The 27,439-nt window shown below is 40.6% G+C and overlaps 1 protein-coding gene across 1 annotated transcript; it reads left to right on the forward strand.

The window, feature by feature from the left end:
- Window positions 1-1,130: 1,130 nt before the first annotated feature.
- Window positions 1,131-26,221, forward strand: MSRB2 (methionine sulfoxide reductase B2). The gene is made up of 5 exons (XM_075211949.1): window positions 1,131-1,435; window positions 17,934-18,040; window positions 18,233-18,309; window positions 21,549-21,696; window positions 23,714-26,221. Exons 1-5 carry the CDS (start codon window positions 1,318-1,320, stop codon window positions 23,810-23,812), a joined length of 549 nt encoding a protein of 182 aa, XP_075068050.1. The 5' UTR covers window positions 1,131-1,317; the 3' UTR covers window positions 23,813-26,221.
- The last annotated feature ends 1,218 nt before the right edge of the window (window positions 26,222-27,439 follow it).

The raw sequence follows: 27,439 nt of genomic DNA on the forward strand, positions 1-27,439 counted from the left end.
CATGGCACAGGGTGTTAAAGAAAAGAGGGACAAGCAGCATGGCACAGGGGGTTAAAAAAAGGGGCAAAGGCAGCATGGAGGGTGCAGTGTGATCATAAGGGGGCATAGCGTGGTGATGATAAAGGGGCACAGTAATGTGTGTGTGATGGCACAGAGCTTTTGGCAATGTAGTGCGTGTGAGGTAGATGGTGGCTAATTAATGGCTGCTATTTTGTTTGCGGGGTAATGGGAATACTATTTTAATGTTGGGGCTGGAGGAAGGCCTAATTATTAATCATGGATGTTATTGATTTAACGGTGGGGCTGGCTGTAATTTTCTAAATGTAGCCATTTTTTTCCAAATAGGTCCTCCCATATTCCAGGATCCGGACGAGCCGCAACTAAAGAAACCAGCAGCCACATGTGGTAAAAGTGAGAAGAACAGGTAGGACAGAGCAGCATAGTGTGTGAAATGTTGTGATTCTAGTAGGGACAATGCCAATGTTTGGTGAGCCCAGCTGGGCGCAGGCCAAGACTGAACTCTTTCTGTACACACTGCATTCTTCCTATACTACACAAGGGTGCTAGATGTCCTGAAAGTTAGGAGTGCTTAGACAAATGTCACGCTCCAGGGAATTCAGGACCTAGTGATTTTATTGTGCTAGCTACGCCCCAATGGCGCATTGCCATGCCCCCAATTGTGTGACCATACCCATGAAAAATTTTGCTTACTCAACTATAAGGGGGGCCCCATGAATTTGTTATACCGGGGCCCTGAATTCCTCTTGGCAGCCCTGCGGAAATATACGTATGTTACTCCAAAAAAATAATGTACGTCCAACTGTAAATGAGCCAGAGTTTCAAATCTGTGTCAGTCTCCCAACTTCTCAAGCACTAAAAACTAGATTATAAACTGAGCAGGGCACTTCTGACTGACAAGCTGTACTGGGACTTGTAGTCCCACAGCAGATAAAGAACCACAGTTTGCCTACCTTTGTTTACAATTCTATGTATTATATAAGAATAGCAAGTAAGGAAGGCGTGCTAGCTAAGGGGTTTTCATTCTTCCTCTGCTCCACATTACGGGGCTGCTACACATGATTACCCCTGTACCTTATGGTTAAACACTTTGCTACAGACTGTGAAGTGTACAAGACTGCAGTTACGGCATCCTCCGGGTGCCCTTTAACCCACTAACTGCACACTGGCCTGGTCTGTGGATGACATCACGGGTGGGAGTGACAGCAGCACCGAGAACTGTGCTGAGCTCACACAGATCTACTGCATAAGCTGAATCCTGCAGCACTTCCAGCTATTCACTCCAGTATATTCTGCAATATGGCCAGACTGCTGAAAAGCTTTAGCATCCTTGTGATGAGGCAGAGGAGACTTCCCCCTGTCACCTACACCAGGTGCAATGCAAGGAGTAAGGCAGGAATGGTGCATTCAGTTGCTGGTAAGATGCATGACATTTACAGCAAGTTGCTTTATGGTGGAAGGGGAATTTATTTGCATGAGATGTTATGTAGGGATAATGTGTTTATTTTAGAGTCGCACAGCATTAGTGTAATCATCTTTCTTTGAATGGCATGCATTATTTTACTTTATATGCAGTCCTGACATTTTTATTCCCATACAAAAAACGTGTGCTGTATTATTTAGTCTGTGTTTTTTTAAAAACTTGTGCTACATGGGGTGCATATATAGCCCCAATTTTGTACAGTACAGCAGAAAATATTATTATAGAAACCAATACCTCTAGATTAAGATGACTGTCTCTCCCACTGTATACATGGGCTGGAAATTTCCACTGTCTGCACCATCTGTAGTCCCTTCCAGGGAATTACATTCAGGAGGTAATTAACCCAAAAGCTCTGTGTTTTTAATAATCAAACTTCATGGTTGATGAGTTATCACTTGTACAAATACCATTGGTGATCAGTATAATGAGATATAACTAATGTCATGTAGGATTTTATTGATTTGCACACTGGCGTAATTAAGTTGGCTTTTAGCTATTACTGTCTGTATTACTCAAGTAAATGACCCAGATACTATCTGCTTTTTCATTACATTTGATCTTTAAGACACTGGAGGGACTTTTCAGAAACAAGGCTTTTCAAGTGTATATATTATTTAGGTCCTTTTGGTAACTCTTTGCTATAGAAGTTAACTAACCCACTATTGTTTTCTAGCTAGAGGGAAGAGCGCCTAACTTGCAGATATGAAATATCAGTGTAGTGCAGATGGCAGACGCTAACTTGTTTCTACTTAAGTGGAATACTTAGGAATATCTTAGTTCAGGTTCATTTTGAAAAGTGTTTTTCGTGTTTGGAATAACCATAATAGGGGTCATAATCTGTCCCCCCACTGGACTGACAACAGAGTCTGCCCTTTAAATTCATCTACCAACCCAGAGACCAACGGCAGCAAAATTAATATATTAGTAAGGTGCCACTAAACTCTGTACGCTTGAAAGGGGGTATAGCAATTCAAACATGAAAGAAACCATACAGGAAGATAAATCATACATAAAAACAAGTCGTAACTAAAAACAGAACAAGTACATTTGAAGATGATGAAGAAGGAACTAGATGTTATATTTTAGCTTTAGAAGACCTACATGACTTAGTGCCATCCTGTAAGGGTACTGCGACTGTGGCCCCAGCTCCCTCAGGTATTCTGATGAAGTGTATAGAAGTGAGGTCCAGTGAGGAATTGTGTCCAGTACCGACAGCCTGAAATAACCCAGGGATCCTTTCTTCCATGAGATCGCTTCTTATAAATGAAGTGAACACCTGGTGCTGCTTCTGAAACTCAACGCAACTTTTCATTGTAAATTGCTGTCAAAAAAACAAATGGAGGGTACAAGTTATGTAGAGTTCAAATAGGATATTGCCATGCATAGTTCATCTGACAAATGCAAACATATATTTTTATTTTATACTGTATATGATTTCATATTTGTTTAAATAATCGTGTTTGCGTGGGTTTCCTCCGGGTGCTCCGGTTTCCTCCCACACTCCAAAAACATACTTGTAGGTTAATTGGCTGTTATCAAAATTGACCCTAGTGTGTGTGTGTGTATGTGTGTGTGTGTGTGTCTGTGTGTGTGTGTGTTAGGGAATTTAGACTGTAAGCCCCAATGGGGCAGGGACTGATGTGAATGCGTTCTCTGTACAGCGCTGCGGAATCAGTGGCGCTATATAAATAAATGGTGATGATGATGATGAAATAATGAAACTGGGGCATTTTGAAGTATGTAACAAGTGAAATAGCTATTAAAATGCTGGAAAGGCAAATACAGGCAGCATACAGGTATAAGGATTCAAGGTTTGCCATGCACAGGATAGTTAGCTCATGATCAAGGTTTTCAGATACACAATTCCCAGGTCAGAATTAAGGTTAAAACATTAGCAAGAAAACAGGATCTCAGGAACTTTAGCAGAATGACACCAAAAACTCCCTCATTGGTTCGGTGATCTGACCCCTGGCTGCTGGGAGAGCCATCATCATTATCATCATCAGTTATTTATATAACACCACTAATTCCGCAGTGATGTACAGAGAGCTCATTCACATCAGTCCCTGCCCCATTGGAGCTTACAGTCTAAGTTCCCTAACATACAGATAGACAGAGAGAGACTAGGGTCAGTTTTGATAGCAGCCAATTAACCTACCAGTATGTTTTTGGAGTGTGGGAGGAAGCCGGAGCACCCGGACGAAACCCACGCAGACACAGGGAGAACATACACACTCCACACAGATAAGGACATGGTCAGGAATCGAACTTATGACCCCAGTGCTGTGAGGCAGAAATGCTAACTACTAGGCCACTGTGCTGCCCCATGATTTTACCAACCAGCCACAGGTGAATGCTGCAGAGTGTCGCAACTGCTGATTGATGCTGCAGAGTGTCGCAACTGCTGATTGATGCTGCAGAGTGTCGCAACTGCTGATTGATGCTGCAGAGTGTCGCAACTGCTGATTGATGCTGCAGAGTGTCGCAACTGCTGATTGATGCTGCAGAGTGTCGCAACTGCTGATTGATGCTGCAGTGTGTCGCAACTGCTGATTGATGCTGCAGAGTGTCGCAACTGCTGATTGATGCTGCAGAGTGTCGCAACTGCTGATTGATGCTGCAGAGTGTCGCAACTGCTGATTGATGCTGCAGAGTGTCGCAACTGCTGATTGATGCTGCAGAGTGTCGCAACTGCTGATTGATGCTGCAGTGTGTCGCAACTGCTGATTGATGCTGCAGAGTGTCGCAACTGCTGATTGATGCTGCAGAGTGTCGCAACTGCTGATTGATGCTGCAGAGTGTCGCAACTGCTGATTGATGCTGCAGAGTGTCGCAACTGCTGATTGATGCTGCAGAGTGTCGCAACTGCTGATTGATGCTGCAGAGTGTCGCAACTGCTGATTGATGCTGCAGAGTGTCGCAACTGCTGATTGATGCTGCAGAGTGTCGCAACTGCTGATTGATGCTGCAGAGTGTCGCAACTGCTGATGGATGCTGCAGAGTATCTCAACTACTGATAAATGCTGCAGAATGTCTCAATTGCTGAAATGCTGGAACAACAAGGTTCCAAGATAAAGCATTACCCTGGTTAGATTGTGGCATTGCACCAAAGTTCTTAGTCCACAAAATCCAGGACTAAAGTTCCTGACAGTTTATTGTTTTGACACTGTAATATTTTCTATTCAAGTTGACTAATTCCACAAGGATGTCGATACATGGCCTTGCATGCTAATATATTTTTTGTGGCCTCTATATGACTACAAACCGCAATTCTTTCCTTTATAACAATTTACATTGAAAGGAGACTGCCCCGGATACCGTGCCAGTTGATGCATGCGCAGTGGATCTCGAAGCCCCGATAGCAAACGCAGGAAGGTGACGGTTCTTTTACAACTACAGTCCTTGTAAAGTAGGCTTCCCTGTGCTGTGCATGGGGATGCTTCCCGGAGACATCCAGCGAATCCCTTCTCCGACAGGGTCTACCGCCGGCAATAGCATGGTAGTAGTCGGTGAAAGTTGAGGAGAAGACTCATCTCAGTCGAAAAACCCCGTTTTTGTCAGAGAGGGGCTTTTCCCGGCTTAATAAATATAGATCTATGTCTCACTCTATTGTTTGCTAATTCCTAAGCAGGTACAGCTGTTTCCTATGGTGAAACTTGTCTGATAACCTATTCAAAATTGGGATTTCCACTAGTATTGCTCTAAAGGAGACCTCTGTTGAATAAGCCATTTTAATTCATATAAACCACTTTAAAAAAAAATAATATATATATATATATATATATATATATATATATATATATATATATATATATATAAATCAGTATTACTATATTAGTAAAATAGTATTTATTTATTATATCTGTTTATAAAAAAAACCCTATAAAGTACCATATTTCATAATTTGTTATGACAGAACATGTGATTTATGCTTAACCATTACCTGTCGACTGTATTTAACCTGATAGTGTTATCTGCATATTTGCTGTAAATGTTCAGACACGCAGCAATAGTGCTTCCAAGAAGACGTGTCCTGAAATGACTTTTGTCATTTCCTTTGTTGGATAATAGTCCTGTACATTCCATATTTTAAAGGTGCAGCCACAGTAACCAACCAGTCACATTACATTCTACAAGTTAGGGAGTATTACACTTGCACACAGTGGAGGCAGACATTTTGTGAACTGAACCAATATTCAGCCTATAAATTTACTGGGAATTAGTGACAACATTGAGGCATGAGGTACACATTCATGAGGCGTGAGGCATTTCTGGCAATGATAAGCATACCTTTTGGTTATGAAATCAGTTAAGAAAACTAGCTATTTACACTAATACACATTCTACGATATTACAGCTGGTATTCGGTGAGGTGTTTGACGTTCTGACGGCATTAACAGCCCATAGTGCAGACAGGGATGGCTGGATCTTGTGTGATCTGAAAATATACTTATTATAGGACTTGACCAGATCTATGATGTGCTAGTAAGTCACCATTCAGGATTAACCAATGCTTCCTTTCTCTTACCCATAATCCTTTTATCTCCTTCCAGAGCTCACATTATAATTAGGCGTGTCCTAGTGGAGATATGTGAGAGATATGTGGTAGACGGGGATGTCATTGGGGGTCACAGCTATGTCCGTAAAGGTCAGAAATATGACAGAGAGAAGGCAAAGAACTGTCAGACACAAATCCCTACACAGACACAGCTCAGAAGAATAACCAAACCATGCCACCTTTTAAGATGTGCCCCTCCTCCACATGACTCACATCATCTTGCCACATACCAATATTCCGGTGAAAGCCAAATTTAAAATTTCCCGTTAAAACCCCATTGCTAACCCCTCATCCCCCTGTGCTAGGCACAATTAAGCTAGAAACATTTTTGAGGTATTGTCCCTTTAAAGCTAGTGTTATACAGACAGTAATTGGCAAATTAAGACTGGGCAGTGCCCAAATCAAGGGCCCCCTAATCTACATACTTTGTTAGTGCTAAATGACCCACAAAAACACTCATAATTTAATATCCGCTATGAACCACCGTTAAGTCTAAATTTTCATTAGTACACGTTGCAAGACACTGCAAATATACACAACAGCCTCGGACTCCAAGCACTAACCACCGTCAATGCCCTTATAATTGCCACTGTTTAAGTAACCATAAGTTATATTACAACTCAGTGGCTCCAAATGCAGAATATTTATTGTTTTACTTTCAGCTTGCCAGGCTCCATGTCATTAGCATAGTTACAGAGTCAGTTCACCTCAGTACATTGCTCTTTCTTTTGATTGCATTTAATTTTCATCAAATGCATGCACCCCCCTCTGGAGCTACTCCAAAATTAGTTATTAATTGCCAGTATCTGTTGCAAATCAATGGTCCTAAAAAAAAAAAGTTAAAAACAAATTTATTTGAAAATATTTCTTTCTGGATTTTTTTTCTCCTAATGTATAAACATATTACTCATGTTATTAAAAATCATATTTGTTTATATCTGTTTTCTTTCAATTTACAATGGATGCAAAATATTGTAATTTGCATCATTCAGCCAGACTGACGGCCGTATGTATGCAGACACCACAGGGAACGTTACAGGTGAAAGATTTTATAATTTGCTGAACATTATTCCAAAGTACGTAAGGTGATACAGTTTTGTGGTCTGTGCCAAGAGGGCTTTAGGGAAAAGGCTAACTTTAGTACATGCTTGTGGGAAAATCCTATCTGTGTGATTAATCTGGAAAGGGGCGGAGCGGGTTTTGTACATGATCACAGCTGTTACTGTTTACAATCTGCACAGACATTGTGCTGATAGCTGCATCTAAGCAGAGATTCAGCGCTAGAGCTCCGCCAATAGTTTCACATTCTACAGATTTCAGAGGGTCGCCATCAGCGAATCTCTTTGCAAATGCTAGCTGAAAAAATGTGGATATTATTGACTATAAAATGTTGGTTTAGAAGCACAAATTCTGTTTGGAAAGTAAACACATTTACATTATAAAGAACTGTATTATGCCCATAAAGTGCCCAATTAATTTGCCTAAATAGAATTATTGGCCCAAAGTTGTGAACGTCCTGCAAACGGAACCACAGGTGATGTTTTCATCATTATCTGATTCCTTTTTATTTTCAGTACTGAACACCAACACATAGGGGCGCTGAAATCAAACTGCTGCCAAAAGTGTATCTTTTGCCTGGCGATAGAGCTTTGTGGTAAAACCCCTGCGAGATTTATGTATGGGGGGAGTCTATCTATTGCTGTGACCCTTATCTACTATATAAATGCCTAGTGGCGTGTGTGAAAAAAAACAAACAAGCTGCAGCGCCACCTGCTGGGCAGAGTTATACACTGACCTATATATTTCTTGAAGGAGAAGTGACAGTTGGGAGTGGTTGGTGGTTGCCGGGGGTGACAGTGGGGAGTTTTTAACACCTTAAGTAGCTTGATGAAGATGAAGGATGAGGTGATGGAGAAAAATGATGAGGTGGTGACATGTGGACAAAACCAACGTTAAAAAAGGTTGCTTGCGTCGAGAAGTAACGCTCTTCCCCTGAGGAGGCCTGGGCTAGGCCCAAATGCATGACAAGAACCTTTTTAGCACCTTAAGTAGCTTGATTTGACTAGAATGCATGAGTATCATGCACGGGTTAACTTGTATACATAATATATATATATATCATATTACCAAGACACAACAATACACTTTATATGTAGCCATTTTGTAGGCTGAACCAATATTCAGCCTATCAATTCACTAGGAACTAGTATTCAATATCTGTTCTGTTAATCCGATCTCTAAAGTTATCAGAATTTATTAATTGTATTTATGTTCTACATTTTCACTAAGTTTCCTCTGGTTTCAGCTTCCTCTCACAGTCTAAAGACATACTGTTAGCTTTTTATGATTGAGTTGAGTGTCTTTTCTGTTTGTGCTGTATATGTAACTACACAGTACCTCTCCTCTTGTTCAGTGGACTCTAGTATTTACTGTCTGGATAACTGCACAGTATCACTACTCGTGTTCAGTGGACTCTAGTATTTACTGTCTGTGGATAACTGCACAGTATCACTACTCGTGTTCAGTGGACTCTAGTATTTACTGTCTGTGGATAACTGCACAGTATTACTACTCGTGTTCAGTGGACTCTAGTATTTACTGTCTGGATAACTGCACAGTATCACTACTCGTGTTCAGTGGACTCTAGTATTTACTGTCTGGATAACTGCACAGTATCACTACTCCTGTTCAGTGGACTCTAGTATTTACTGTCTGTGGATAACTGCACAGTATCACTACTCATGTTCAGTGGACTCTAGTATTTACTGTCTGTGGATAACTGCACAGTATCACTACTCATGTTCAGTGGACTCTAGTATTTACTGTCTGTGGATAACTGCACAGTATCACTACTCGTGTTCAGTGGACTCTAGTATTTACTGTCTGTGGATAACTGCACAGTATCACTACTCATGTTCAGTGGACTCTAGTATTTACTGTCTGTGGATAACTGCACAGTATTACTACTCGTGTTCAGTGGACTCTAGTATTTACTGTCTGGATAACTGCACAGTATCACTACTCGTGTTCAGTGGACTCTAGTATTTACTGTCTGGATAACTGCACAGTATCACTACTCCTGTTCAGTGGACTCTAGTATTTACTGTCTGTGGATAACTGCACAGTATCACTACTCATGTTCAGTGGACTCTAGTATTTACTGTCTGTGGATAACTGCACAGTATCACTACTCATGTTCAGTGGACTCTAGTATTTACTGTCTGTGGATAACTGCACAGTATTACTACTCGTGTTCAGTGGACTCTAGTATTTACTGTCTGGATAACTGCACAGTATTACTACTCGTGTTCAGTGGACTCTAGTATTTACTGTCTGGATAACTGCACAGTATCACTACTCATCATCATCATCATCATCATTTATTTATATAGCGCCAACATATTCCGTAGCGCTTTACAATTGGGGACAAACGTAATAAACTAATAAACAAACTGGGTAAAACAGACAAAGAGGTGAGAAGGCCCTGCTCGCAAGCTTACAATCTATGGGACAATGGGAGATTGACACATGAGGTTAAGTATACATTTTGCATCTTGGCCCAGCCAGACTGCAAAGGTAGGGTGACTCATAAGCTAAATGATCCTGTCACACAACAATGTTGGTCCGGGGGTAGTTGTCTTGTGTGAAATTGTGTAACAGGCTAAAGGTAGTGAGGTTAAGATGGTGGTTGAGGAATATTATAAGCTTGTCTGAATAGGTAGGTTTTCAGAGAACGCTTGAAAGTTTGTAGAACAGAGGAGAGTCTTATTGTGCGAGGGAGAGAGTTCCATAGAGTGGGTGCAGCCCGAAAAAAGTCCTGTAACCGGGAATGGGAGGATGTAATGAGGGTGGATGAGAGACGCAGATCTTTTGCAGAACGGAGTTGCCGAGTTGGGAGATATTTTGAGACAAGAGAGGAGATGTATGTTGGTGCAGCTTTGTTGATGGCCTTGTAGGTTACTACTCGTGTTCAGTGGACTCTAGTATTTACTGTCTGGATAACTGCACAGTATTACTACTCGTGTTCAGTGGACTCTAGTATTTACTGTCTGGATAACTGCACAGTATCACTACTCGTGTTCAGTGGACTCTAGTATTTACTGTCTGGATAACTGCACAGTATCACTACTCGTGTTCAGTGGACTCTAGTATTTACTGTCTGTGGATAACTGCACAGTATCACTACTCATGTTCAGTGGACTCTAGTATTTACTGTCTGTGGATAACTGCACAGTATCACTACTCATGTTCAGTGGACTCTAGTATTTACTGTCTGTGGATAACTGCACAGTATTACTACTCGTGTTCAGTGGACTCTAGTATTTACTGTCTGGATAACTGCACAGTATCACTACTCGTGTTCAGTGGACTCTAGTATTTACTGTCTGGATAACTGCACAGTATCACTACTCCTGTTCAGTGGACTCTAGTATTTACTGTCTGGATAACTGCACAGTATTACTACTCGTGTTCAGTGGACTCTAGTATTTACTGTCTGGATAACTGCACAGTATCACTACTCGTGTTCAGTGGACTCTAGTATTTACTGTCTGGATAACTGCACAGTATCACTACTCGTGTTCAGTGGACTCTAGTATTTACTGTCTGTGGATAACTGCACAGTATCACTACTCATGTTCAGTGGACTCTAGTATTTACTGTCTGTGGATAACTGCACAGTATCACTACTCATGTTCAGTGGACTCTAGTATTTACTGTCTGTGGATAACTGCACAGTATTACTACTCGTGTTCAGTGGACTCTAGTATTTACTGTCTGGATAACTGCACAGTATCACTACTCGTGTTCAGTGGACTCTAGTATTTACTGTCTGGATAACTGCACAGTATCACTACTCCTGTTCAGTGGACTCTAGTATTTACTGTCTGTGGATAACTGCACAGTATCACTACTCATGTTCAGTGGACTCTAGTATTTACTGTCTGTGGATAACTGCACAGTATCACTACTCATGTTCAGTGGACTCTAGTATTTACTGTCTGTGGATAACTGCACAGTATTACTACTCGTGTTCAGTGGACTCTAGTATTTACTGTCTGGATAACTGCACAGTATTACTACTCGTGTTCAGTGGACTCTAGTATTTACTGTCTGGATAACTGCACAGTATCACTACTCGTGTTCAGTGGACTCTAGTATTTACTGTCTGGATAACTGCACAGTATTACTACTCGTGTTCAGTGGACTCTAGTATTTACTGTCTGGATAACTGCACAGTATCACTACTCATGTTCAGTGGACTCTAGTATTTACTGTCTGTGGATAACTGCACAGTATTACTACTCGTGTTCAGTGGACTCTAGTATTTACTGTCTGGATAACTGCACAGTATTACTACTCGTGTTCAGTGGACTCTAGTATTTACTGTCTGGATAACTGCACAGTATTACTACTCGTGTTCAGTGGACTCTAGTATTTACTGTCTGGATAACTGCACAGTATCACTACTCATGTTCAGTGGACTCTAGTATTTACTGTCTGTGGATAACTGCACAGTATCACTACTCGTGTTCAGTGGACTCTAGTATTTACTGTCTGTGGATAACTGCACAGTATCACTACTCATGTTCAGTGGACTCTAGTATTTACTGTCTGTGGATAACTGCACAGTATCACTACTCATGTTCAGTGGACTCTAGTATTTACTGTCTGTGGATAACTGCACAGTATTACTACTCGTGTTCAGTGGACTCTAGTATTTACTGTCTGGATAACTGCACAGTATTACTACTCGTGTTCAGTGGAATCTAGTATTTACTGTCTGTGGATAACTGCACAGTATCACTACTTGTGTTCAGTGGACTCTAGTATTTACTGTCTGTGGACAACTGCACAGTATCACTACTCGTGTTCAGTGGACTCTAGTATTTACTGTCTGGATAACTGCACAGTATCACTACTCGTGTTCAGTGGAATCTAGTATTTACTGTCTGTGGATAACTGCACAGTATCACTACTCGTGTTCAGTGGACTCTAGTATTTACTGTCTGGATAACTGCACAGTATTACTACTCGTGTTCAGTGGACTCTAGTATTTACTGTCTGGATAACTGCACAGTATCACTACTCATGTTCAGTGGACTCTAGTATTTACTGTCTGTGGATAACTGCACAGTATTACTACTCGTGTTCAGTGGACTCTAGTATTTACTGTCTGGATAACTGCACAGTATTACTACTCGTGTTCAGTGGACTCTAGTATTTACTGTCTGGATAACTGCACAGTATTACTACTCGTGTTCAGTGGACTCTAGTATTTACTGTCTGGATAACTGCACAGTATTACTACTCGTGTTCAGTGGACTCTAGTATTTACTGTCTGGATAACTGCACAGTATCACTACTCATGTTCAGTGGACTCTAGTATTTACTGTCTGTGGATAACTGCACAGTATTACTACTCATGTTCAGTGGACTCTAGTATTTACTGTCTGGATAACTGCACAGTATTACTACTCGTGTTCAGTGGACTCTAGTATTTACTGTCTGGATAACTGCACAGTATTACTACTCGTGTTCAGTGGACTCTAGTATTTACTATCTGGATAACTGCACAGTATTACTACTCGTGTTCAGTGGACTCTAGTATTTACTGTCTGTGGACAACTGCACAGTATCACTACTCTTGCTCTATTTACAGTATCTTGCTCTATCTCAGTATCTAAGCTGGAATGAAAAACTGATGTATCACAATCATCATCACCATTTATTTATATAGCGCCACTGATTCCGTAACGCTGTACAGAGAACTCACTCACATCAGTCCCTGCACCATTGGGGCTTACAGTCTAAATTCCCTAACACACACACACAGACAGACAGACAGAGACAGACTAGGGTCCAGTCCCTCATCTCCCCTATGGATCCTATGTCTGTAGATAGTAGTGCAGACACTGTGCCATCCGTCAGTGACATCCAAGGTTTCAACAGCAGCAAGTGAGGGCTCCTCTGTTTTGCGCTCTGTTCTGCACTTAGCTGTACGACACATGTGAGTGGGTGAAAGGGCACAAGTTACAGCCAGGCAGCAGACAGACATGTGGTGCGAGTGTCTATTCTCCGTGTGTGTATCTCTTTATTAGTGTCTCTCTCTCTGTTGGTGTCTGTCTCTCTCATTTAGTCAGTCTCTCTCATCTCTCTGTGACTGTCTTTCTATCTCTGTGTATTTTGCACGCAACTAAAGCAAAATTAGAATCACATAGAGCACATGACTGTGATGACAGTATATCCGAATATGTGTGATTTGACGAAATTGCAGCGTCTGGTGAAAATATAAAATGTAGCAGCAGATAGCCAGTATGTCCCTTATACCAAAATATTCCATATGGCCTCATATGCCATTGTATAGCCAATATGCCCATCTAGCCAAACTATTCATATAGTTTCATAAGGAATATAGGTGGAGCAACCGGCGTCCCGCGCAGTGAGCTAGTAAAGAAAGACTCTGAGACAAGTATTTGGCAAAATTATTTTGGTCACAGCTTTATTAAACACTTCCAAACTTGACAGACAGGCGGCGTGCAAGGCTAATAAAATTTACCACCTTTTCCAGTTCCATCTGGAAAAATAGGGGGTGTTCTGTCTACTACCATGTAGGCACCGCAACAATATCCTCTTGAGACCACCCTCCAATAAACCTGGCACGCCGCACGACTGAAAAACGATGTATAATAAACTTCCTTCCCCCCTCTCCTTTAACTACTCTCACCTTGTCTGCCTCCTGTTTTGCCCCCTGTCCCCTCCTTTCCCTGAGTAACTACCGGCACTGCTCAGGTGTAAGAAAATAGGACGGACTTTGTTGTCTGCACCCCCCTTTCTTCATGTCACTTGCATCGGGCCGCCTAGCGACCATCCTCCCTTATCCTTCTCAGTGGCGCACGCAGGGGGGGTTTCTGAGTCTCTAGAAACCCCCCCCCTGCGCTAACTAAGTGGCCACTGTCCTATACAGCAGCTGCGGCGCTGTCAAAGAAGCGTCCGCGGCGGTGCTGTATTGTATACAGCACCGCCGCAGACGCTTCTTATACAGCGCCGCGGCTGCTGTATAGGACAGCAATGGCGAAAGCAGCTCTCTCTCGGGTTTTTTTTTTTTTGTTTGGGTCGGCAGGGGGAACCCCCCCCCCCCCCCCCCGATAATCCTCCGTGCGCCGCTGCTTCTTCGGTGCTATTGCTGCACCTGCGATTCCTTTATAAATCTTGGTCCAGGCTACTCATCCCCACTCATAGATATAGTACAAACAGCAATGAAATAGCGCTTCCCTTGTAATGTAATACTGACTGCCTTACACTAATAAATTGTAATAAGCCACATCACACCACAATTTGTAGCGTCGGGGTTAATAACAGTATCCGTACTGCTACAAATCAGTGAACCATATAAGTAATAGCAATACCCCTGGCGTCACCTCTTACATTTCTAATGAATCGGTAGGATGGTTATGCAAAAAATTACTGTATTTTTTCAAAGAATGTATGAATGAAAATGATCTGTTAGATAATATTCAATTAAAAACAATGGCATAAATATGCAACTTCAGTCAGTCCTCAGTCCTTTACACTCATCAGTGTTATGATAAAATCCTTTATAAGATATGTGCACATATCATTACTTGCGTGAGTACTCACAGACACATACGCTGACCCTGTGTATGTCCATAGGCCCCGGTGCACCGCACCTGCCGCACCAGTAGTTCTGCCACTGGGTCTGCCAGCTTTGCTGTACCCACCTCACCACCATGTCTGTCCCCAGCTCTCCCTTCTCACCAACATTCTCTGTCCTCAGCACTCTGTGTCCCTCTGAGGTTTCTCTCTACCCAAGCTTTCCCCCAGCTGTGCGCCGGCTGCTTTTCATTGGAGCCTCTTACCCACTGGCTCGGAGCCTGGCTGAGTGGTTGTTGTGAGCTCTCTAATCTGTTCAGACAGCGAGTTTGTGTTACGCTTAATCTTGTGAGATGAGACTGTGATCAGACTCACATGCGAGACTTGGTCTGCATATTCTTATTTTACAGTGTCTAGCTCTGCCTTAACAGTCCCAAGTCCCAGTAATGAATCTGGGATCCCTCAGGACATATGAGAAGATGGCAGAATGATGGAACAGAGGAGAAAAATAGGGATAGACCTGCCTAAACCGCATAGTTGTGGGAGTATGATCGCATGCAGGGACTGGCAGAGTAGGTTGGGCAGACACATGGCAGCAGTAAGTGCAGGTCCTGAACAGCGCAAGACCTGACATTAGGGTGTGCCAGGGCACACCCTGTGCACACATCTATGATAGTAGTATTAGTTATAGATTACTAGATGTCTACCGCTTCATTCAAACCATTCAACTAAGGTGAAGATCCAAAAAAGTCTAAACATCCTCCCAACAGTAAAGCGCTACGGAATTTGCTGGCGCTATTTAAATAATTGTTGATAATGATGATGATGATCTACCCCTTCATTTAAAGTATCTATGCATTAACTCTTTGGGTGCAATTCAGTTAGGTACGAACGAACTGCAGTATCTTCACCGGCACGGTAATGTTCTACTGTCATCACGTGCAATTTTTTACTTAACTTTGTAAAAAATCTCAAGCAACCCCTATATAAAGTCTTGCATTTGGTGAGAATATAAGCTGGCAGAGATATGGATTCATCTCTGTGGCTTCAGTTGTTAGTCAATGTGAATTACAATGTACATTTGACAATTATACTGCACAAAACACCATTCACATAGGCTTGTTTTATTTCATGATATTCGTATTATATAATTATTGTAATATATATTCTTATCCTTTATTTATATGTTGTAAAAAAAAATAGCAGCACTGTACAGTGGAGAATTAAAGCATATTACAAAGATTTAGAAGGGCAGCAAGTAAAGTAGTGTACAAGAGGTATAAGGACTCACAGGTGACCAATGTGTTAGTAGAATGTTGCCGAGAAGTTAATCACAGCACAGAAGACAAATGTTGTTGTTTTTAAATTACCTGACAAAAAACGGGCAGAGTTGGACCAATGACCTCTGTAAATTTACTTTAAACTCTAAAGTTACAACTTTTCTTTAGGCAAACAAATGCTAGATTAAAACAGCATAAGTATGATAAGGAACTAACTTTGCAGGAAGAATAAAGAAGTACAGATGCAATGAGGATCACTTTATTAGCTACACCTATTTAGTACTGGGAAAGATTCCCCTTTGCTACCAGAACAGCTTGAATACTTTGCAGCCTGGGTCCTACAAAGTGCTGTTAACATTCCTTAGATATTCTGGTCCATGTTGACATGATAACATCACACAACTGCTGCAGATTTGTAGGCTGCACATTTTGAAATACTCAAACCCCACTTCTAGCACCAACAATTATTGCAAGGTCAGTCACTTAGATCACATTTCTTCCCCTTTCTAGTGTTTGGTCTGAACAACTTCTGAATCTTTTTACCATGTCTGCATGCTTTTAATGCAATGAATTGCTGCCACATGATTGGCTGATTAGATATTTGTATTACATATTTGTATTACCTAGCAGATCTACAGGTATACCTATGAAAGTGGCAACTGAGTGTATATTGCAATAATGTGCATTATGTTTTGATTACTACAATTTAAAATATAGTAGAATTGAATTATGAGGTCCAATGCACTTATTATAATGTTGGGGAGAGTCTGGGCTAGGGATAGAGGTAGTAGGTGTACTCGGGGCTAATGCTCCTGATTTTGCCTAATATAAGGTTAACCTGCCCCTCACCCCAAGGCCTATAACATACATGGCTTCACTGAGAGTTGGACTTAAGTCTACTTTGGGGTATACACATTTCTGTGTAGTGCATGCTCACAAAATTACGTCCGTATCTATATTTGCGCTGTGGTGGGGAAACTACAATAGTCAAATTTGCAAGTGATTGATCCTTTTATTATTAAAAGCATAATATTAAAATATATTTTGAAGACATCAAATACAATCATTATGTGTGAAGGATGTCTTACCCCCTGTAACAATTAGCACCAGTTTATATGTTTTGAAAGCATTTTTTTGCATACATAATACATCCTACACTTTGGGGCAGATTCCATTTGGTGCGAGGTAGCGCGATGTGTCTATGTTACAGTCTGCGATGTCACACTGCGTCAGAGTTTTTACAGAAATGTACGTTCATTTTTTCTTGCGTCCCATAGAGGTGCGCAGAACAATGAGTGGGAATTTCTTACTGTAGTAACCAGGAACCGGCATCTGAGCATTGAGGTGAGAAACTAGCGGCACCTCGCACTGAATGGAATCTACCCCTTTATATCCAAATAACAAAATGCTTATTATGTATAAGAAGTTAACAAGCAGACATCTTATACTGTAACCATTTGTCTGGGACTTTCTCCAGTTGGTTAAGAGTCATTTCATTTATTGTAAACTAATAGTTTTAAACAGACTTCTTGTCTTTCAGTTCTGTAATAACGAATGGAATGTATGAACATGTATGTAATTAACCCTTCCAGTGTGTTCCTTAGACTTGTGGCCCCTTTTTAGAGAGCTGGGGCAGGCAGGCATAAGCAGAGTACAGTAAGGAAGAAGGGCCCCTAGAGATATGACCAAATGAGACTTGGACACACTTCTAGATATACTTCTCATGAGGCTTGGTGTAAACATACATGATGATGACATTGGCAGCACTATCTAGCAGCTTCTGATTGGCTTTTTGTATATTGACCTTGCCAACTGACTCATTTAGTAGCATCACTGACATATTATGTCCAACCGTCTATTTGGATTTTCATTTGACTTTTCCATTTGGTCTACTGTAGGAAAGAAGATTGCCATTGTATGGGTGTTTGTATTTAATCATAATTTATATGGAAAATGTGACATTCCAATCATTTTTTTTAAGGTTTAGGGTCACTTACAAGATATGATGAGTCTGCTGTTTCTACTGACTGGCAAGAAAAACTCTCTCCGGAGCAATACTACGTGACCAGGGAAAAGGGCACTGAACTAGTAAGTAATATGAGATAAAGGTGAATTCCTTATTAATAAAGAATGAGTAGATTTCACCAATCTCATCTATTATTCCTCATGCAGTTAAATTGGAACTAGTGCCGCTATCTGTTTAGAAAACTTAACAGAATGTTATTACATAGGGTTGTCGCTTCAAGTCACGTAGTAGTAACAGCATGTCTGTTTTCTTAGCCTTTCAGTGGCATCTACCTGAACAACACAGAGGAAGGAATGTATCATTGTGTCTGCTGTAACACCCCGTTGTTCAGGTAAAATACAGTTATTTGGCTGATTGTGGCTCTCTCAACAGTCGGTTCTGACATTACTGCAATACGAGCACAATGGGGAAGTAAAGGAAAAGTAAATTCCAAACAATAATGATGAACGTTCTTTCTGAGGTTACAGGTTCATGTTATTTGTTGCATGGCAACAGCTCGATCCTCTGTATACAATGGGAGATACTTATGCAAACTGGTGCAGAGGGAAAAGCTGCTGGACTCCATAGCAACCAATAACACATTTGCTTTCATTTTGTAAACTTTGCTAAAACAATGACAGACTCTGATTGTATACAGCATTATTTTTGTATAATAAACATAAGAAACAATGAGGGTGTAAATATAACAGTCAAGCAAACAAAACAGAATACCTCTAACTAAGGAGCATAACCCATTTATAGATGTATAAAATGGTCAATAGTTATTGACACAATTAAAGATTCAGATTCTGCACATGTATAAATGAAACAACCTTGTCTACTCTCCCGAAATATCTGGGAGGTCCCAGAATTTTGGGGAGTCCTTCCAGACTCCCGGAAGAGCAGACACTCTCCCAGATATCTGCTGAAGTTGGGGTTCCCTGATGCATTTTGCATAGTTAAGTCCGAACCCCTCTGCACGATTCCGCAAACTGTGGATGGAGGTGGGGCTACAGTGACACGATGGCGTCGCCACGTCCCCTCCCATACTTGTCAGCCGACCTCCCTTCTGGGATCTCCCAAAGGGCTGGAAGCAAAAGTTGGCATGTATGAAATGAATGCCTAGGCTACACATAAATCACACTTTTGATATTTATTTATATACAATACCTTGCTATTTTACACAAAACATGTAATAACCAATAAACAAACAAATTACATAAGCAACCAAAATTATTCATAGAGTCTCTATGTTACCGGAGATCTGAGTCAATAAAATGTATTCGTAGCAAGACCGCTGAGGTGGAGGGGAATTGGCACCTGTCAGAGGTCTGGCCGTCAACCCTTTTGACCTCGAAAAAATTTGTTTGGTATTTCTAAATTTAGTATAGTATTAACAACAGGAGATGCCAGAACATACTGACCTCTATCTCAGTAGTATCACCTCCCCCCTCTTTAGGCACTGGGGGTGGGTGATACTAAAAACAAAATATAAAATATATATGATACAAAAAGAGTACAATCCAAAAGTACAACCAATCCTTACAGGGATAATGATAACCCTAATAAAATAAAATAAAAATCTAGCTAAATAAGATAAGTGCTGAGGGTGTATAAATAGTAATAAATTAATATATAATCTGAGAGAACCAATATTAAATTCTAAATTCAAATGCACTGGTTTACTGACTGTCGGTGCGCTGTTTGTGGGGATCGTTTGGCGCCTCTGCGTGTGATCTGTGCATCACAGTGCTGACTGGGTAGAAACGACAAAAAAGGAAATAATCCCATGTAACAATAAGTCCACTGTGGTGGTGTATAGGAAGTACTTCATCTTGGTCTGTAACACAGGTGACGCGTTTCATCTTCTCACCTCTGAGTTCCTAAGTGGATTTAAGACTAACAACTTGGGGGGATTCCTTATATTACTGACACTTTTTATAGTTGTAGAGGAGCTCGTGTGAAGCACAACAATTTGGGGATCTGATTGCCTCTATAAGTGCTTGAGTAAGTGCTAGAGTTGGACTCAGTCTTATAGTCTTAGGCTCGGTACACACTGAAGGTTTTTCAGCCAATTATTGGGCCAATCAGCCGATATACGACTGTTTGGTCAGATATCGCGTTACTATGTATACTTACATGATGAACGGCAGTCGTTCCAAAGTGCCGATCGTCGTTTCATTTGGTTGGTCGTACTGTTTAATAATCTCGTTCCAATCACCTTCCGATCATGCAGTGTGTATGCATTCACGATCATGATCTCCATAGAGTTTACAGAGTCATGGGAGTATATTTACTAAACTGCGGGTTTGAAAAAGTGGAGATGTTGCCTATAGCAACCAATAAGATTTTACAAAATGACAGCTAGAATCCGATTGGTTGTTATAGGCAACATGTCCACTTTTTCAAACCCACAGTTAAGTAAATCTAGCCCATGGTCTTTTGAGCCAATGCCGGCAATAAACATATCCAGGTGAATAAATATAGAGAGTGCTGTAGTTGGAATAATTCGTTCTGAGACTTGATATTTTGTTTCAGTCACAGAAGCTTATGAAATTCATTATAACACGTGGATAGCTATAACAAGGCGGTTTTAATCAGTGTGACAGGAATGAATGAATAAATAGTGTGCTATCATTCTCTAAATGACTAGAGGACCAGATGAGGAGCACAGATCTGAAGGTAAATCGTGTCAGTGTGTATGCATGTATCGCCCGATTGGTCGGACCTTCAGTCGTAGGAACAATCGTAGATAACACGTTGGTCAGAAAATTCTCCAGTGTGTACCTATCCTTATATTTGAGCTGTGTTTTGGTCCATATGTGATACTAATATATCTGTACAATCCAAATGTATTTATGAAAACTTTTGCAGCTGCTGTGCCAGAATAAGATAACCTTGGCTACCCTGCACCATCATCTTTGGTCTACTTGATATATTGTACATAAGATGCTGTTTTAACTTGTTTTTTACATATGTTGTTTGTACTATCATTTTTATTGACTATTACATCATATATAGAATTTAAAATAATTATATATGACCTCATTATTTTATGCAACCCCTCAGCGCTGATCTTTTTAGTTAGATTTGACCCCTAGTCAAAAAGTAGATTCGCTGGGTGTGGGTGTAAGCCATCATTGCCGATATCACTAACAACATCAAATCTAAAATTCTGCCTAAAATGTGTTTTTATTTTCTCTAACGCAGATCATTCATTCTGAATGTTTGTAGGTGAACCTCTCTTGCCCTCACACAAGAGCCTTAGCCTTACCTCTCTTTATTTTCCTTATAAAACTGTACACTCACTGTGGTCTTTCAAAAACCCATTTACAAAGTACTCTGACTATGAAGTCCTTGGTTGGGATTCTTGATGCTGAGAATAACTATGGTATATTCTTCAGTCACAATGAAAGATTTTGAAGTGGTCACTAGATGCTGAATTCGCCCAATAAATAACTCCAATAGCTGAATTAAATGAATGGATTGTAAAAAAAAAAAAAAATTGTGTACTTATCTACTGTTATTGGACTCTTCGGAATTCTGGGGTATTTAACATTTCTGTCTGTTTTTTTTTACCATTATTTGTAGTTCAGAGAAGAAGTACAATTCTGGGACTGGTTGGCCCTCGTTCTGGGAAGCACACGGGACCGTCGAAAACAATGAAAGCAACACAAATATACTGAGACGGCCGGATAACTCGTTAGGATGCACAGGAACTGAAGTTATTTGCAAAGAGGTAAGAATCGTGGTGGGGTGTGTAAAATGGTATTGGGAAATGATATAGCTGCCATTGTTTATAAGTAAGATTATAAAAGGACAGACTAGACCAAACTAAACAGCTGTCCCATATCTATGGCTAGTGTATTTCTTCTATTTGGTTTTAGTCCTTGTTTCTGCTGCTAGAACTTTGTCCTCTTGGAATACTTATTTTATTGTTGCATATAACAAAGATCTCCACCCCAGCACAAATTCAAGGTCCCATAACCCCACCTTCAATTAATAGTCCCACTATTAAATTAGATAGCCCCACCAAATATATTAATAGCAAGCACCATATGTACTCCAAAACCCACTTCAGACCCAGCGTGTCACTCAAGCCCCCACTTACATCCACATGCCACTCGGAACTGCCTCGCCTGCCCTCAATCACCCCTTACTGGGAGTACCAGTGGCCACGCACTACTAATCAGTGACTTATTAATGGTCAATATATTAGTAATGGGTGGATTCTGGTAATTATTACTACTACACAGATAAGAAGTCTGACTGAGAGATCCATGACCTATATTCGTATCACCTTAGTCCATAGTGAGGTATATAGACACAGCTGGATTAAGGCTCTAGGGAGCCCGGGTACATAAGACAGGGGGTCCCCTATGGTGCAATATGGCTAGCATTTCAATAAATACACAGGCAATACTGAGTGTACTAATGTTGGGTGCACACAGCTCTCATAAGCAGAGCAGTACAGTGAGAAGCAGGACATACCTCCCTCCTTGCAGTTGGAACAAATCCTGACTAAGCGGCACAGTCACCCAAATTCCTTCTTAACTGACCACCAGAATGATGACAGTTGGCAGCTGTCCTGCCCTCTCCTACCTGTTCTTGCAGCATTCACTACTTGCGGCTGCTGATGTCTTTAGCTCAGTTGCTGCTTTTCTGAATGCTGAATTGTTGGGGCTATATTTGGAAAACAGACAGGTACATGAAATTTAGAAAACTTCAACCAGCCCCAGCGTTAAATCAATAGCACCGACGTTTAATAATTAGGCCTCTTTCCTTGCAGCCATTCCCAACATTAAATTAATAGTATTCACATTTGATAAATAGATCTATTTTCCCCCAACCAGTTCTGACAATTAATTATTAGTATTTACATTTAATAATAGAACTATTTCCCCCACAAGGCCCAACGTTAAGTTAATAACATACACATTTAATAAATATCCCTATTTCCCACAACCACCCCTGACATAAAACAATTAATATTCATATCTAATAGATAGCACAAATTAAAGGTCCCATAACCTCACCTTCAAATACTAGCCACACTATTAAATTAGATAGCCCCACCAAATATATTAATAGCAAGCACCATAAAATAATTAGCCCCCACCCACACTCCACCAAAAAAAAACAATAGCACACCTCACACACACATTACATTAAGACCCCCCCCCCCCACACACACACACGCACACACTACACCATTAAATTAATAGCCCACCTTCCACCCACATTACATTAACACCCCCGCCCTCTCTCACACTTACTTTCTTCCATCCTCACTGTTTGGAGAGACAGACTCTTCTGTCTGCCTCTCTTGCTGCCTGCACACATGGGACGGTGCCTGTTTTTTAATGTAGCACACAAATATCAACTTTAAATTTCAGTGTACAAATAAGCTATCAAGTATTTGTGTGCTACATGAAAAAACAGTCAGTATTTAACTTAATGTGCAAAACAGAATACTAATTTGCACCCCTTGCATTGTAACATGGTTTTGTCCAGGAGACTGAAATAAGAAGTTTCTTAAGTTAAGATCCTTAATGAATCAGGCCCAAGATCTTTACATAAATATACAGAAGTACTTGATGGATAGAACCCTACCTGCAAGAGCTTACAGTCTAAGAGCTATCCGTAATATACATAGTTAACCAGATGTTTTCTCCTTATTTCTGCTTAATGTGTGTGCTCCTTATACACGTATCAAACAAAATCAGGCTGTAATTTTCTTGGTTTTTTTTCTTTAGTGTGATGCTCACCTTGGTCACGTGTTCGATGATGGCCCCGCCCCTTCTGGACAGAGATTTTGTATCAACAGCGTTGCACTTACTTTCAAACCAAGTTAAACGGGACGTTCCAGATATTTCCTAGTATGGAATTAAGGGAAAGTTTATTTTTGTTGTACTAAAGAATTTTTTTTTTTCCTCTCTGGAAACCCCATGCAGTTGTATTTTGTATGGAACCTGTTGCCCAGTTGTTAATGTAGTGTTTTTTTTGTATGTGGACTACACAGCATCGAGGTGTATATTTGTATGTTGTGGAAATAAGCATGATTTTTTTAACAAAATTTCTATTTTGGTAATTCACTTTGTAAAGGAAGCTGTCGTGTGTGGACCCTGCTAATAATCATGTGGCCAAAAGTTGTTGTCTGTGTTTGTTATTCACTACAAGGGCTAGATTTACGAAACTACGGGTTTGAAAAAGTGGAGGTGTTGCCTATAGCAACCAATCAGATTCTAGCTGTCATTTATTTAGTACATTCTACAAGATGACAGCTAGAATCTGATTGGTTGCTATAGGCAACATCTCCACTTTTTCAAACCCGCAGCTTAGTAAATCTAGTCCCAAATGTTATATATTCTTTCCTGTGACTAGAGAGGATCAAGACAAATAATATACATTTTGACTGCTCTATGTGCTTTATGTTTACAATTCCCAATTCACAGATCAACAATATAAAATTTTATTAGATATATCTGCACATTAAATGTTAAAAGATAACTCTGCCCGAAACCTGAAAATTCTATAAGATAACCATAAATAAAAAAAGGTTACTTACCTGTGTTCTGTTGCTCTACCCAATCGGACAGGTCTGTCACTGTCAGGGTGGCTGCCTGTGCTCCTGTTGACCACATGGGCACGTATTCATGATGATGCGATTTGCATAATCAGGCCCCGCCCACCTCTTTGCTATGACGAAAATCATGTGTTTAAGACCCCACCCTCTTAATAAGAAAGAGAAGTTGATTCTGGGAGGGTGGTCTACTCTCGTGGGAGGACTTCCTGAGTTTTGGGAGAGTAGGCAAGACACTTATACAGGTCACAGAAATCTGCGGTGACTTCTAGTATCTATAGAAATTTACAGTTGGGGTGATTTATTCTTCATAAAAGTTTTTGTAGTGAACATTGAAGCAATGATATAAGAGATTTATATTATATGATTTACTCTACTTTATACATATATTAATGTCACTGGTATGTTATATAGGACCTAGCAGCAAATGACTTAGTAGCTCAAATAAGTTTCTCAGAGGGAGCCAAAATTGCAGCCAAAATATGCAAGACCTGTAATATGAATTGTCTGCAGGATCTCATGGCAGGTGTGACCCGCATGCACTTAATATAATTATTAATATGCGCCATCATTATATTGTCCTGAAATTCCTCATACCACCAAACTTGCCTAATGCAGAGACAAATATGTTTTTTCTTATTAAGGGGGGGATTTATCAAACAGTGGAGGTGTTGTCCACAGCCGAGCCTTTACATGTGGCCTCCAAATCTGCTGCTCCCAAAATGACTTGCAAGCAGAGATTAAGAGTGAATGAGAGCCGCTGGTTCTCATCATGTGACCTCCGCTGGACACTGCAGGAAGGTCACACAGCACAGCCAATCAGAGAGGAGGGGAGGGAGCTAGTAAGGTAAATTCTGGACTACATACCCTCCCTCATTCCTCTGTATGGGGAGGTGGCAAAGGGTCTGTGGCATGTGGGGGAATTTTGGAGAATGTGGGTGCATTTTGGTACGAGTGAGCAGGGGTGCTAAAGTCGTTTTGAAATTAACGGTAATGTGATACCAGTCTCCAGGTTCCTCATTTAAGTTTTGCAGTAGTAAAATTCTAAAGAAGACTAAATCCTTGTAGCTTAATAGCCACAATTGACTATGGGTGCTCTACTGGCGCCTCGATTGGCGACTCTGACATTTGTCTAAATGTCTGGGAATTTCTGAGCTGCTACACTTTTGTTTTGATGGGGTGGTCAGCCTCAAATTCCTACTTTTAATAAAATAAGTATGGGATGCCTTTATGTGCTCTCTACTTGTGTCCCCACTTTTTTATTAGGCTGGTGTTTTTGTGTCATTAGACACAGTTATGAACCATACAGAGAAAAAGGCTCATTAGTCTAGACATGTACACGAATGTCAGCTGGTAGGCTTTAGTCTTCACATGTAGTTCTGGGTCATGCCTGTTAGAAGTGGGATGTCCTTTACTGCTGCAATGTCTGGACTAAGCAAAGAAGAAGTCAAAAAAGGCAACAGAGAGGGAAATGCATGTGTTTGTCTCTTTATGAGGTTTGTTCATGTTTGTGTGTTTTTGTATTGTGACTGTAGACTGTGGATTTTATGTGTACAGAGTCTGTACTATGTGTGAGTACTTTTAGATTCCCTTATATTTGTAAAGTCAAACTTAGTGACATGTTGCAGTGAGATGTTTGTATAGATCTCCAATAAAGTCTTATTTGATTTAGGAAAGTAAATGGGACGCATGTCACTTGAGTAGTTTGTAATATTAAATACATATTAAATACATTGTTATATTTGGGGCCAAGTGCATCCTGTATGTTTAATACAAACAATAAGTCGTTTAAATTAGTGGTTAAATCCAACCCAGCATCTAAAAGTTAAATCTGTATTTAAGGTTTATTTTTAAGGTAAAATGTGAAAGAAAAATATCTTCCATGTAACAGTAAAGTTCATTCTTGAATTTGGGAATAAATTGTTTTTAATCTGGACTAAAACAAAAGTCTTCTTTCTTTACAAACAGCATATTTCAGTTTTTTTTTGCTGTTTCAGTGCTTTAAAATAAAAATATCACAGAGGATAAAATGTAGGAGTAATATCGCTGTGTGATCGGAATATTAATCATTACTTTCAGAGTTGTCAGGTGGGTATCATTCTGGAAGGTATAGCTCACACTCTTTTACCACAGTTCTTATAGCCATATGGAAATAATAAATAAAATCATAATTTGGTTGGATACTTTATTTCAAATTAAATAATTACAATTTAATTTTTAACAGATGAAATTTGTGATTGAATACAAATATTTGATGTGCAAAATAGACGGTGCGCGTCTTGATCAGGATTTCGAAAGGGGTATAGAGGTGTGATACGGGAGAGGGGGGGGAGGTTATGCCAGTAGTGTCTAAGTGAATTTATTTGGGAATAGTAGTGGACAAGGGAGTAAATGTGTAGTGTGGGGGGTGTAGTGGTGAAAGGTGGATAAGGACAGAGAGATGTGTGGGATCTAATGACACTGGTGCATGTAGGAGGTGGAATATTAAGAGTGATATTAAGGAATAATGTGAGGTAAAATGCATGACTGGAAGATGGTTTATCATCATCGCTCTCTACTATCGACTATGCTACCCACTTCACCTCCAAAATTGAGTCAATGCATCATGACATCTCCCAGCAGTCCCTTCTTGCCACACACTCTCCCCCCTCCCTACCCTGTTTGCCACCCTCCCACCCTTCTCTGTGGACACTACCTCCTTCCCCTCCTCCCCACTTCCTAGCCCACCTTCCTTCTTTTCCTTCACTCCGGTATCTGCAGGTGAAGTCCACACCCTTCTCTCCCGTTCAGCCCCCACCTGTCCACAGAACTCCATCCCCTCCCTCTTCCTCCGCTCCCTCTCTCTTGAGACCTGCTCCCACCTAAATCTAAAGGACACTTCTCCCTTATCCTTCTTGAC

Source organism: Mixophyes fleayi, chromosome 5 (genome assembly GCF_038048845.1).
Source record: "Mixophyes fleayi isolate aMixFle1 chromosome 5, aMixFle1.hap1, whole genome shotgun sequence".
Classification (NCBI taxonomy): Eukaryota; Metazoa; Chordata; class Amphibia; order Anura; family Limnodynastidae; genus Mixophyes; species Mixophyes fleayi.